This window comes from Salvelinus fontinalis, chromosome 38, assembly GCF_029448725.1.
Source record: "Salvelinus fontinalis isolate EN_2023a chromosome 38, ASM2944872v1, whole genome shotgun sequence".
In the NCBI taxonomy this organism is placed as follows: Eukaryota; Metazoa; Chordata; class Actinopteri; order Salmoniformes; family Salmonidae; genus Salvelinus; species Salvelinus fontinalis.
The window spans coordinates 29427151-29439441 of NC_074702.1; the positions used below are offsets into that span (position 1 = coordinate 29427151).

The window sequence follows — 12291 nt, forward strand, 5'->3', positions numbered from 1 at the left end:
TCTCTCTCTCTCCCACTCTACCTCTATATTTCTCTTTCATCCCTCGCTTTCGCAGTCTTTCATTCTCCCCCGTCTCGCATTGTCTGGGGCCTGTCGTGCAGGTTCCGTCACCCATATCTTACATTCTCTCTTCGTCTCTCGATATAAGAAGAAACTGTCTTTTATTCATTATTTTAGTTCTCTCTTCTCTCTCCCTCCCTTGTCGTTTCCTTTTCCGTTTGAATATACTGCACTGAACAATTTTGGTGTGTCTGCTGTGTGTGCGCGCGTTGGTGTGGTGAGAGTGTGTGTATAAGAGTGCATACTTTTCACGCTGTGCTTTTGAGTGAATGACTGTGTTTTGTATTGTACTGTACATAACTCTCTCTCCCTCTCCATCCCTTTCTTCCCATCTCCTAGGTAACATTAAGAACACAGAGCCATTGGATTCGAAGCGCCAGCGTGTCCACACCTTCTGGGTGACCGCGTTCGACTGTGGCAAGAACCGTGCTCAGGCCGACGCCCAGGTCGTCGTCACGGTCAAACCGTCCTGCAAACCCGGCTGGATCGGTAATCAATAACACTAAACGCATCATCACCCTCATTATTCATGACTTCTTCATCTGTCTCCTCAGTGGTAGTGTAGAATGGACCTATTCCCTATATAGTGCACTACTTTTGAACAAAGCCCTAGGGCCTGTCGTCAAAAGTAGTGCACTACAGTATATAGAGAATAGGGTGTAATTTGGGACGCAGGCTGTATCTTTGTGGGAACTACATTAGTGTCTGAAATGATACTGTAGCATATAGAATGGACATTGTTGGGTTACATTTTGCAGACTTCAATTGAGAAAATGGTGAAAGATGACAATGCTACTTGATAACTTAATTGGTGTGAATCGTCGAGGGACACAACTTACCTCTGCCTTTAGAGCATAATTATCCTAACATGAATGACTCATCAACACAGAATTTTTGTACAGTGCTTTCGGAAAGTATTCAGACCCCTTAACTTTTTCCACATTTTGTTACTTTACACCCTTATTCTAAAATATATGTTTTTTTTTATCCCTGAATCTAACACATAATACCCCATAATGACATATCAAAAAACTGTTTTTTAGACATTTTTGCAAATGCATTCAAAATAAAAAACTATCACATATCAAGTATTCACACCCTTTACTATTGAAGCACCTTTAGACGCGATTACAGCCTTGAGTTTTCTTGGCAGTGGCGATTTTAGCATGCAAATCTTGTTGGGGCAAACTCCCCCAAAATTGTTTAAATGAAAGGGGCATTTAAGTAGCTCTTACAATATTCGATGATGACATTTCTCCTAAACAGGCTGTAGGCTACATGTGCACCAACTAATCAGAACAGTCGGCAAAATTATGAGTGGGAAAGGGACCAAATTATTAGGGTGAGGCACATGGGCTACTAACAGCTTACTACACAACATATACTTAGTATTACTTTCTTGGCTACAGTATACATATCTCCCTGGCATATTACATCATTTAAGCAGCAGCATACAATACATTTTTGGACTCACCTTGTTGTGCTGTGCTCACTTGAACAGGAAATTTTGTCATCAAACTTTGTCATCAAAGTCTGGCATTCTCTGGATTTATGGTGCTTTCACGATAACTGGGAACTCTGTGAAAAACAAGGTTGAATCATGACGTCAGTGATTTTCAGGCCCAAGCTCTAGAAAGAGGCCCAACTTCCCGACTTGAAAATTCTAAGTTGGATGACCGTTCAAAACGTATTTTCCCAGTCGGAGCTCGTTTTTTTCTTAAACTGACTGAACATTTCCAAGATCCGAGTTTCCAGTTGTTTTGAATGCAGCAGAAGTCATGCTGGATTGACATCATGGCCAATGTGTTCAACCTTTTCTGGCCAATGGTGTTGCATGTGAATGTTGATCCATTTAAGCTTGGAAAAGAGACCCTTAAACCCAGACGTGGACCACACACCCACTCCTCTGAATAGCAGGCTAGTGATGGCTTTGCAATGCTTGCAATTAGCCACTGATTCCTTCCAAACCACTCATTGTTAAATTTGCGATTTCCAACTTGTTGTATAATGTTTATATTCAATGAGCACCAATAAGTTTTATTAAAAAAGGATCTTCATATGACAAGGTATGAACAGGATTTGCCAGTAGATTGTCGACTTGATTCAGGAGGATGACTGCTTGTCTATCTTGCTTGCTAAGATTTTGAAAGTATGATGTTGACATGATCAGTCTAATCAAAGCTACGGTAGATATAAAATGATTTGACGTAATTTTATCTGTAGCCAATGACCTTGTGCCTTCTTGGTTGGGCACTTCTAAAGTAAATCTTTAAGCAGCACCCAAAGGGGTTGAATTTTCAAGCTCTCCCCGTAGATTTTGCAGTGACGTAGTGTCCCCATGAGTGACAGAACACTGAGCCAATCACGGCGCAACTAGAGAACATTACCAACCCCTACGCTCTGTACTTCCCGCTGGCTGACCCACCACCACAGAAAGCACTGAGCTAGTCTGAAACACCTGCATTTTGGAGCTGCCTTACTCAAGAAAGCAAAAAAGAGACCATGTTTGTATGCGGCTTTATAAAAAATATAATAAAACTTTGCAACCTGATATGTGACATCGTATTAATGCCAAAATAACATGCAAAACAGGCAACAAAGCTGCCCTGAATGACAGGTCACTGCTTCTTGGGTATGATGCTACAAGCTTGGCACACCTTTATTTGGGAAGTTTCTCCCATTCTTCTCTGCAGATCCTCTCAAGCTCTGTCAGGTTGGATGGGGAGCGTTGCTGCACAGTTGTTCGATCGGGTTCAAGTCCGGGCTCTGGCTGGGCCACTCAAGGACATTCCGAGACCAGAAGCCACTCCTGCGTTGTCTTAGCTGTGTGCTTAGACAAGTTTTCGCCAAGGATCTCTCTGTACTTTGCTACATTCACCTTTCACTCGATCCTGACTAGTCTCCCAGTCCCTGCCGCTGAATAACAGCCCCACAGCATGATGCTGCCACCACCATGCTTCACCGTAGGGATGGTGCCAGGTTTCCTCCAGAAATGACACTTGGCATTCAGTCCAAAGAGTTCAATCTTGGTTTCATCAGACCAGAAAATCTTGTTTCTTAGAGTTCTTTCGGTGGCTTTTGGCAAACTCCAAGCGAGCTTTCATGTGCCTTATACTGAGGAGTGGCTACTGTCTGGACACTCTACCAGCCTGATTGGTAGAGTGCTGCAAAAATAGTTTTCCTTCTGGAAGGTTCTCCCGTCTCCACAGAGGAGCTCTGTCAGAGTGACCATCAGGTTCTCAGGACCATCATGACCATCAAGGCCCTTCTCCCCCGATTGATCGGTATGGCCGGGCGGCCAGCTCTAGGAAGAGCCTTGATGGTTCCAAACTTCTTCAATTTAAGAATGATGAAGGCCACTGTGTTCTTGGGGAACTTCAATGCTGCAGAAATGTTTTGGTACCCTTCCGCAGATCTGTGCCTCGACACAATCCTGTCCCGGAGCTCTACGGACAATTCTTTCGACCTCATGGCTTGATTTTTGCTCTGACATGCACTGTCAACTGTGGGACCTTTATATAGACAGGGGTGTGTCTTTCCAAATCATGTCGAATCAATTGAATTTACCACAGATGGACTCCAAGTTGTGGAAACATCTCAAGGATGATTAATGAAAACAGGATGCACCTGAGCTCAATTTCAAGTCTCATAGCAAAGGGTCAGAATACTTATGTAAAAAAGGTAGTTCTTTTTTAATTTGTATTTATTTTTGCAACAAAAAAATAGAAACTTATTTTAACTTTGTCATTATGGGGTATTGTGTGTCGATTGATGAGGAATAATTGTAATGAAACATAACAAAATGTGGAAAAGGGGTCTGAATACTTTCCTAATGCACTGTATTTTGATGGTTTACTTTCTCTGTTGGTTTTCAGGCTGGTCGAAGCGGGTGGAGTATACCCCCGGGTCAGGCAGCATTCCCCTGTTCCCCAGTTTGCACCTGGAGACCTGCGAAGAGACTGTGTGGAACATCCAGGCCACCGTAGAGCTGCAGACTGGCCATATTGGGAAGGGATGTGACAGGGACAGCTACTCAGACCGATCAGTGCGCAGACTCTGTGGTGAGCACTTCTTGAGTCTGGGCTATTCATGATGGACTCAATCTTTGGGATAATAATGTGTGACTATTTGAAGATTGGAATGGAGCATGCTCAAGTCACATAGGTTTTAGTCCTATTTGCCACATAAGCAGAAAAATACCTTGCATTTGTGGTGTGTGCATAAATGAAATTAAGTAATGCATTCATGCATTTTGGGAGAGTACAGTCCCTGATATTCTTTGAGCTCACAATATCAGCTTACATTTATTGAGTCCAAAAGTCAGCTTGTTAAGGCATTAACGTGTTTAGAGTTAGTAAGTAGAGTTATGCAGCAACATTGGAGTGAGTCAGAAGGGGGGTTTGAACTCCCAACCTGAAACAAGCACATTAACCACAGACAGTCCCAAAATACTTAATGCTTCTAAGGCCTTTACCAAGGCTAGGGTTGTACAGTATGTCATTCATGATTTCACTCCTGTCTCACCAGGTGCTGTGAGAGGTGAAGTGGACTTACTCCCGCCCCCGTCCCCAGCAGCCAATTGGACCTCAGCCTTGCCCACCCTCCCTTCTTCTGATTCGTCCCTGGTGTTCTCCTTCAATGGCTCCACCCACGTTGCCATGGTACCCGACTCTATTGCCGCGGCCGTATCCGGAGACCATTTCACCCTCCAGCTGTGGATGCGAAGGGGTGGGATCAACACCCAGCCTCCGACTAATCAGGCCAGAGGAAACCGCAGGGAGGAGGAGACTATTGTCTGCAGTACTGTCAAGAATGGTCAGTCAAATGGTCAGTCACAACTGTCAGTCAAAGTAAAAATATTTTAAAGTACTACTTAAGTCGTTTTTTGGGGTATCTGTACTTTACTATTTATATTTTTGACAACTTTTACTTTTATTTTTCTATATTCCTAAAGAAAATATTGTAATGTTTACTCCCATACATTTTTTCTGACACCCAAAAGTACTCATTACACTTTAATTGCGTAGCAGGACAGAAAAATTGTCCAATTCACTCACTTATCAAGATAACATCCCTGGTCATCCCTACTGCCACTGATCTGGCGAACTCACTAAACACAAATGCTTAATTTGCTAATTATGTATGAGTGTTGGAGTGAAACCCCTGGGTATCCGTAAATTAACAAAAACAAGAAAATTGTGCCGTTTGGTTAATATAAGCAATTTTTTATTATTTTTACTTTTGATACTCAAGTATATTTAAAAGCAAATACTTTTAGACTTTTACTCAAGTGGTATTTTACTGTTTGTTTTTTTTCACTTTTACTTGAGTCATTTTCTATTAAGGTATTTTTGGTTTAATTTATTTATTTTTATTATTCAGGGGGTGGATCAACTTTAATATTGCGGATAGATTAATGGAAGCAACAAAGTCATTTTCTGCATTTCCAATCCCCCATATATTTATTTGGTAAATGTATCTTTTACTTTTACTCAAGTATGACAATTGGGTACTTTTCCCACCGCTATATATATATATATATATATATATATATATATATATATATATATATATATATATATATATATATACTGCTCAAAAAAATAAAGGGAACACTTAAACAACACAATGTAACTCCAAGTCAATCACACTTCTGTGAAATCAAACTGTCCACTTAGCAAGCAACACTGATTGACAATAAATTTCACATGCTGTTGTGCAAATGGAATAGACAAAAGGTGGAAATTATAGGCAATTAGCAAGACACCCCCAATAAAGGACTAATTCTGCAGGTGGTGACCACAGACCACTTCTCAGTTCCTATGCTTCCTGGCTGATGTTTTGGTCACTTTTGAATGCTGGCGGTGCTCCCACTCTAGTGGTAGCATGAGACGGAGTCTACAACCCACACAAGTGGCTCAGGTAGTGCAGCTCATCCAGGATGGCACATCAATGCGAGCTGTGGCAAGAAGGTTTGCTGTGTCTGTCAGCGTAGTGTCCAGAGCATGGAGGCGCTATCAGGAGACAGGCCAGTACATCAGGAGACGTGGAGGAGGCCGTAGGAGGGCAACAACCCAGCAGCAGGACCGCTACCTCCGCCTTTGTGCAAGGTGGAGAACTGCCTGAGCCCTGCAAAATGACCTCCAGCAGGCCGCAAATGTGCATGTGTCAGCATATGGTCTCACAAGGGCTCTGAGGATCTCATCTCGGTACCTAATGGCAGTCAGGCTACCTCTGGCGAGCACATGGAGGGCTGTGCGGCCCCACAAAGAAATGCCACCCCACACCATGACTGACCCACTGCCAAACCGGTCATGCTGGAGGATGTTGCAGGCAGCAGAAAGTTCTCCACGGCGTCTCCAGACTCTGTCACGTCTGTCACATGTGCTCATGTGCTCAGTGTGAACCTGCTTTCATCTGTGAAGAGCACAGGGCGCCAGTGGCGAATTTGCCAATCTTGGTGTTCTTTGGAAAATGCCAAACGACCTGCACGGTGTTGGGCTGTAAGCACAACCCCCACCTGTGGACGTCGGACCGTCATACCACCCTCATGGAGTCTGTTTCTGACCGTTTGAGCAGACACATGCACATTTTTGGCCTGCTGGAGGTCATTTTGCAGGGCTCAGGCAGTGCTCCACCTTGCACAAAGGCGGAGGTAGCGGTCCTGCTGCTGGGTTGTTGCCCTCCTACGGCCTCGTCCACGTCTCCTGATGTACTGGCCTGTCTCCTGATAGCGCCTCCATGCTCTGGACACTACGCTGACAGACACAGCAAACCTTCTTGCCACAGCTCGCATTGATGTGCCATCCTGGATGAGCTGCACTACCTGAGCCACTTGTGTGGGTTGTAGACTCCGTCTCATGCTACCACTAGAGTGAGAGCACTGCCAGCATTCAAAAGTGACCAAAACATCAGCCAGGAAGCATAGGAACTGAGAAGTGGTCTGTGGTCACCACCTGCAGAATCACTCCTTTATTGGGGGTGTCTTGCTAATTGCCTATAATTTCCACCTTTTGTCTATTCCATTTGCACAACAGCATGTGAAATTTATTGTCAATCAGTGTTGCTTGCTAAGTGGACAGTTTAATTTCACAGAAGTGTGATTGACTTGGAGTGACATTGTGTTGTTTAAGTGTTCCCTTTATTTTTTTGAGCAGTGTATGTATATATATATATATAAATAAAAGAGTAGGTGTGTCCAAACTTTTGACTGGTTATATATATATATATATAACCAGTCAAAAGTTTGGACACACCTACTCATTCGAGGGGTTTTCTTTATTTTTACTATTTTCTACATTGTAGAATAATCGTGAAGACGTCAAAACTATGAAATGCACATATGGAATCATGTGGTAACCAAACAGGAGACAAATGGCTGTGAGACATGGGTTTAATCCTAGACACATGAAAAGTGGGATGTATACAGAGGGTACGGGGCAACAGAAGATGAACAACAGAGGGGTAATGATCTTGGAGATGGGGAAAGGGACAATTTTAAAATGGGGGAAAGTTTGCGGGACTCCACCCGAAGGGGCAGATCTCGGGTGAAAAGCCATACCCTCTGCCTGAGACGATACTGGGGGGCCGGAGTCAGGTGGCAATCTGCTTGACTCCGATACTACGAGGTAGTCTTGAGAACAGCCGACTAGTGGTGGACAAACAACTGGGCCGAGAGAATGCCGACGTCTTCCTCTTGCTCCAGGAAGAGCGGGGGCTGATAACCCAGGAAACACTCGAAAGGCGAGAGCCCGGTGGCAGAGCAGGGGAGGGTGTTGCGGGCGAAGAGTCGTCTCCAGGTTTTGATTGACTTGCTCCAACTGGCTGTTGGACTGAGGGTGGAACCTGGCGGACACGCTGGCCGACGACGCAATGAATGTGCAGAGCACCTTCCAGGACAAGAACTGAGGACCCCAGTCGGAGACCATGTCCACTGGGAGTCCATGAATCCGTAAGACGTGCTGCACCATAAGCTAGGCCGTCTCTTTGGCATAGGGTAGCTTGGGGAAAACCGGTCTACTACAGTCAGGATGGCAGTGTTGCCATCAGATGGGGGGAGACCCGTGACGAAGTCCAGGGATATGTGAGGGACAGGGATATGAGGAACAGGTAGTGGCTGAATGAGCTTGCCGAGGAGTCTTGTTCTGCGAACAGATCATGCAGGCGGCGACGAACGCGGAACGCCCGGGACCATGAAAGGCCACCAAAAGCATTGCCGTACAAAGGTGAGGGTCTGACGGAAGCCCGGGTGGCAGGTAACTCTGGAGGAGTGGGGGCACTCCAGGACCAAGGGGCGGACAGCGTCAGGAACAAACATCTGGCTATCTGGCCCCCTTATCGGCTGGGAATTCCCCAGCTGAGTGCCATCGCCAGACACAAGGTGGAAAGGATGGTCTCAGGGTCCAAGGGTGTAGCTGCAGGGATATAGGGGCGTGACAGCGCTTCCGGCTTGTTATTCTTGGATCCCGGTCGGTAGGAGAGGGAGAAGTTAAACCGGGTGAAAAGCAGGGCCCACCTAGCTTGCCTGGAATTGAGACGCTAGGCAGTGCGGAGATATTCCATGTTCTTGTGATCCGTCCACACAATGAACGGCTGTTCCGCCCGCTCCAACCAGTGACTCCACTCCTCCAACGCCATCTTCACCGGGAGAAGCTCACGATTCCCCACATCGTAATCCCTCTCCTTGGTGTTGAGGCGATGGGAGAAGGTGCAGGGATGTAACTTGAGGTCCAGGGCAGAATGCTGGAACAGGACAGACCCCACTCTGACATCCAAAGCATCGGTCTCCACCACGCACTGACGGGACACGTCAGGATGAACCAATATGTGAGCTGTGGTGAAGCGGTGCTTCAGGTCCAGGAACGCCCGGTCAGCAGCTGGGGACCACATGAACGGAATATTGGGAGAGGTGAGTGTAGACAGGGGGAAGCCAGGGCATTGTAACCCCGGATAAAGCGGCGATAAAAGTAGGAAATTCCCAGGAAACGTTGCAGCTGCACTCTGGACATAGGCTGGGGCCAATCCACAACAGCTCTCACCTTTATCGGATCCATCTGTACATTCCCTGCAGCGATGATGTAACCAAGGAAGGGGATGGTGGAGCAACGAAATTCTAATTTCTCCGCTTTCACAAAAAGCTGGTTTCCCAGCAGGAGCTGGAGGACCTGTCGGACATGGAGCACATGTTCTTGGGCTGAGTGGGAGAAAATGAGGATGTTGTCGAGGTAGACGAAGACGAACTGGTTCAACATGTCGCAGGAGAACGTCATTAACTAGGGCCTGGAACACAGCTGGGGTGTTGGTAAGGCCAAATGGCATGACCAGATATTTGTAGTAACTGCTGGCTGTGTTGAAGGCAGTCTTCCACTCGTCCCCTTTCCGTATCCACACCAGGTGGCAGGCGTTCCACAGGTCCAACTACGCGAAAACGGTGGCCACCTGGAACAGCTCGAAGACCAAGGCGATTAATGGTAGTTGGTAGCGGTTCTTCACCGTGATGTCATTGAGACCCCGGTAGTCAATGCACGGGCGCAGGGTTTTGTCCTTCTTCTCCACAAAGAAGAACCCTGCGCAGGCGGCGGAGGCAGAAGGATGGATACACCCTGCAGCTAGGGAGTCCTCGATGTAGGTCTCGATAGCCTTGGACCCGACAGAGATCCCCAGGGTGGTGTGGTGCCTGGGAGAAGGTTGATCCCGCAGTCATAGGGTCAGTGCGGAGGAAGTGAAGTGGACCAGACGTTACTGAAAACCTCCCGGAGGTCCTGGTACTCCGCGGGAATGAAAGAGGCCCGGGGCAACTTTCGAGCCCACAGGAAGATGTCCTGCGCTGACTTCAGGCAATGGGCATGATAGAATGGGATCCAGCCCATGATGGCACCAGCAGTCCAGTTTATTAAGGGATTGTATCGCTGGAGCCAAGAGAATCCTAATATCACGGGAACCTGAGGAGACTTAATTAGCATGAATTGAATTGCCTCGCTGTGATTCCATGACACTCGTAGATTGATGGGAGTGATATTGCGGGTGACCTGGCCCCGTCCAACGCTCTAACATCCATGGGAATGGAACGGGGCTGAGTGGGGATGCCTAGCTCAGACGCCAGGGTAGCGTCTATAAAACTCTCATCAGCCCCAGAGTTGAGGAGTACCCGGAGAGTAAGGGGAGAGGAAAAATTCTCCATATGGACCACCAGAGTACTCGCCCCTACCTGGTGAGCCTGGTCTTTTAGTGGACAGGAGGACACTAAATGACCAGTAGTTCCGCAATACAACTCTTCGTGTGAAGCCGGTGGAAAGACGTTCGGCTGGGGACAGCCTCTCTCTGCCTAGTTGCATCAGTTCGGGAAGAGGTAAATCGGCAGACTTTGGAGACTCTCGGGGGAACTCAGCTAGCCTCGAGTCCTCTCGGCCATGGAGACATTCGGGATGCCTCGGAGGCGAGGTCGATTGGACCTCCTCTCCTTCCTACGTACCCATAGCCGCTCAGCGGTTACGGGTTCCAAGCACTCTCAGCTGCCAACGTGCAGAAATCCACTGCATAGTCTACCACATTGCCGGAGTCTTGCCAAAGCTGGAGTAACTTCCGGGCAGCCTCTCCCAGAGAATCGAAAACCTTCCCTCCGCCACAAACTCCTCCAGACTGAAGCATACTGTTGTTCCCACACGGCCGTAGCCCAGGCGAAAACCCTTCCGGACATCAGCGTGATGAGGTACGCGATCTTCGAGCGGTTCGAGGGGAAAGAGGACGTCTGCAGCTCGATGATGAGAGAACACTTCGCGTGAAACGCCCAACAAGGACCAGACTCTCCAGCGACGCGTTCCAGGGGAGGTACGCGGGGTTCTTGGGGAACTGGGGTGGCCACGCTGCTAACAGCCGAGTTACTGAGGGGCTGGGAGGTTACAGTCGTGGTAGGCTGCCTGACAGACAACCTGCGGAATTGCTCCAGCAATGTGTTCAACAAGCGGCAATAGTGTTCGACCAATTTTTATTTTATTTTACCTTTATTTAACTAGGCAAGTCTGTTAAGAACAAATTCTTATTTTCAATGACGGCCTAGGAACATTTGGTTAACTGCCTTGTTCAGGGGCAGAAAAACACAGTTTTTACCTTGTCAGCTCGGGGATTACGATCTGGCAACCTATCGGTAACAAGTCCAACGCTCTAACCACTAGGCTACCTGCCGCCCCAAGGTCTGGAACTCCTTGTGCCAACCAATGGAGGCTCCTTGGGAGGTGTTGCGGAGCTGGTCTGAGTCTGCTGGGTCCATCATGGCCAGTTTGTACTGTCAAGGCTCAGGAGAAGACCCAGATGCAGACAGTTTCGAAGTAACAAAAGTTTTACAAAAACGGGGGCTGACAAACGGCAGGTCAAGGTCAGTAATCCAGAGTCCAATCGATACAGAACGGCAGGCAGGCTCAGGGTCAGGGCAGGCAGAATGGTTAAAACCGGGAAAACTAGAGAACAGGAACTAGAGAAAGACAGGAGCATGGGAAAAACTCTGGTAGGCTTGACGAAGCAAAACGAACTGGCAATAGACAGAGAGCACAGCTATAAATACACTGGGGATAATAAGGAAGATGGGCGACACCTGGAGGGGGGTGGAGACAAGCACAAAGACAGGTGAAACAGATGTGACAGCCTTGATGACAGCTTTGCACACTCTTGGCATTCTCTCAACCAGCTTCATGAGGAATGATTTTTCAATAGTCTTGAAGGAGTTCCCACATATGCTGAGCACTTGTTGGCTGCTTTTCCTTCTCTGCAGTCCAACTCATCCCAAACCATTTCAATTGGGTTGAGGTCAGGTGCTTGTGGAGGCCAGGTCATCTGATGTAGCACTCCATCACTCTCCTTCTTGGTCAAATAGCCCTTACACAGCCTGGAGGTGTGTTTTGGGTCATTGTTCTGTTAAAAAAGTAATTATAGTCCCACTAAGCGCAAACCCGATGGAATGGCGTATTGCTACAGAATGCTGTGATAGGCATGCTGGTTAATTGTGCCTTGAATTCTAAATAAATCACAGACAGTGTCACCAGCAAAGCACCATCACACCTCCTCCTCCATGCTTCACGGTGGGAACCACACATGCGGAGATCATCCGTTCACCTACTCTGCGTCTCACAAAGACACAGCGACACACCAAAAATCTCAAATTTGGACTCATCAGACCAAAGGACAGATTTAAACTGGTCTAATGTCCATTACTCGTGTTTCTTGTTCCAAGCAAGTCTC

The 12291-nt window shown here is 47.1% G+C and overlaps 1 protein-coding gene across 2 annotated transcripts in view; it reads left to right on the forward strand.

The window, feature by feature from the left end:
* Positions 1-12291, forward strand: part of LOC129837074 (calsyntenin-3-like) — a 36508-nt gene that overhangs the window by 8246 nt on the left and 15971 nt on the right. The window contains exons 6-8 of one of the 2 annotated variants that reach the window (XM_055902977.1): positions 400-549; positions 3936-4121; positions 4588-4887. In XM_055902977.1, coding sequence (XP_055758952.1) covers positions 400-549; positions 3936-4121; positions 4588-4887 — 636 coding nt within the window. The remainder of the gene's footprint in view (positions 1-399; positions 550-3935; positions 4122-4587; positions 4888-12291) is intronic. The other variant, XM_055902979.1, reaches the window with a different exon arrangement.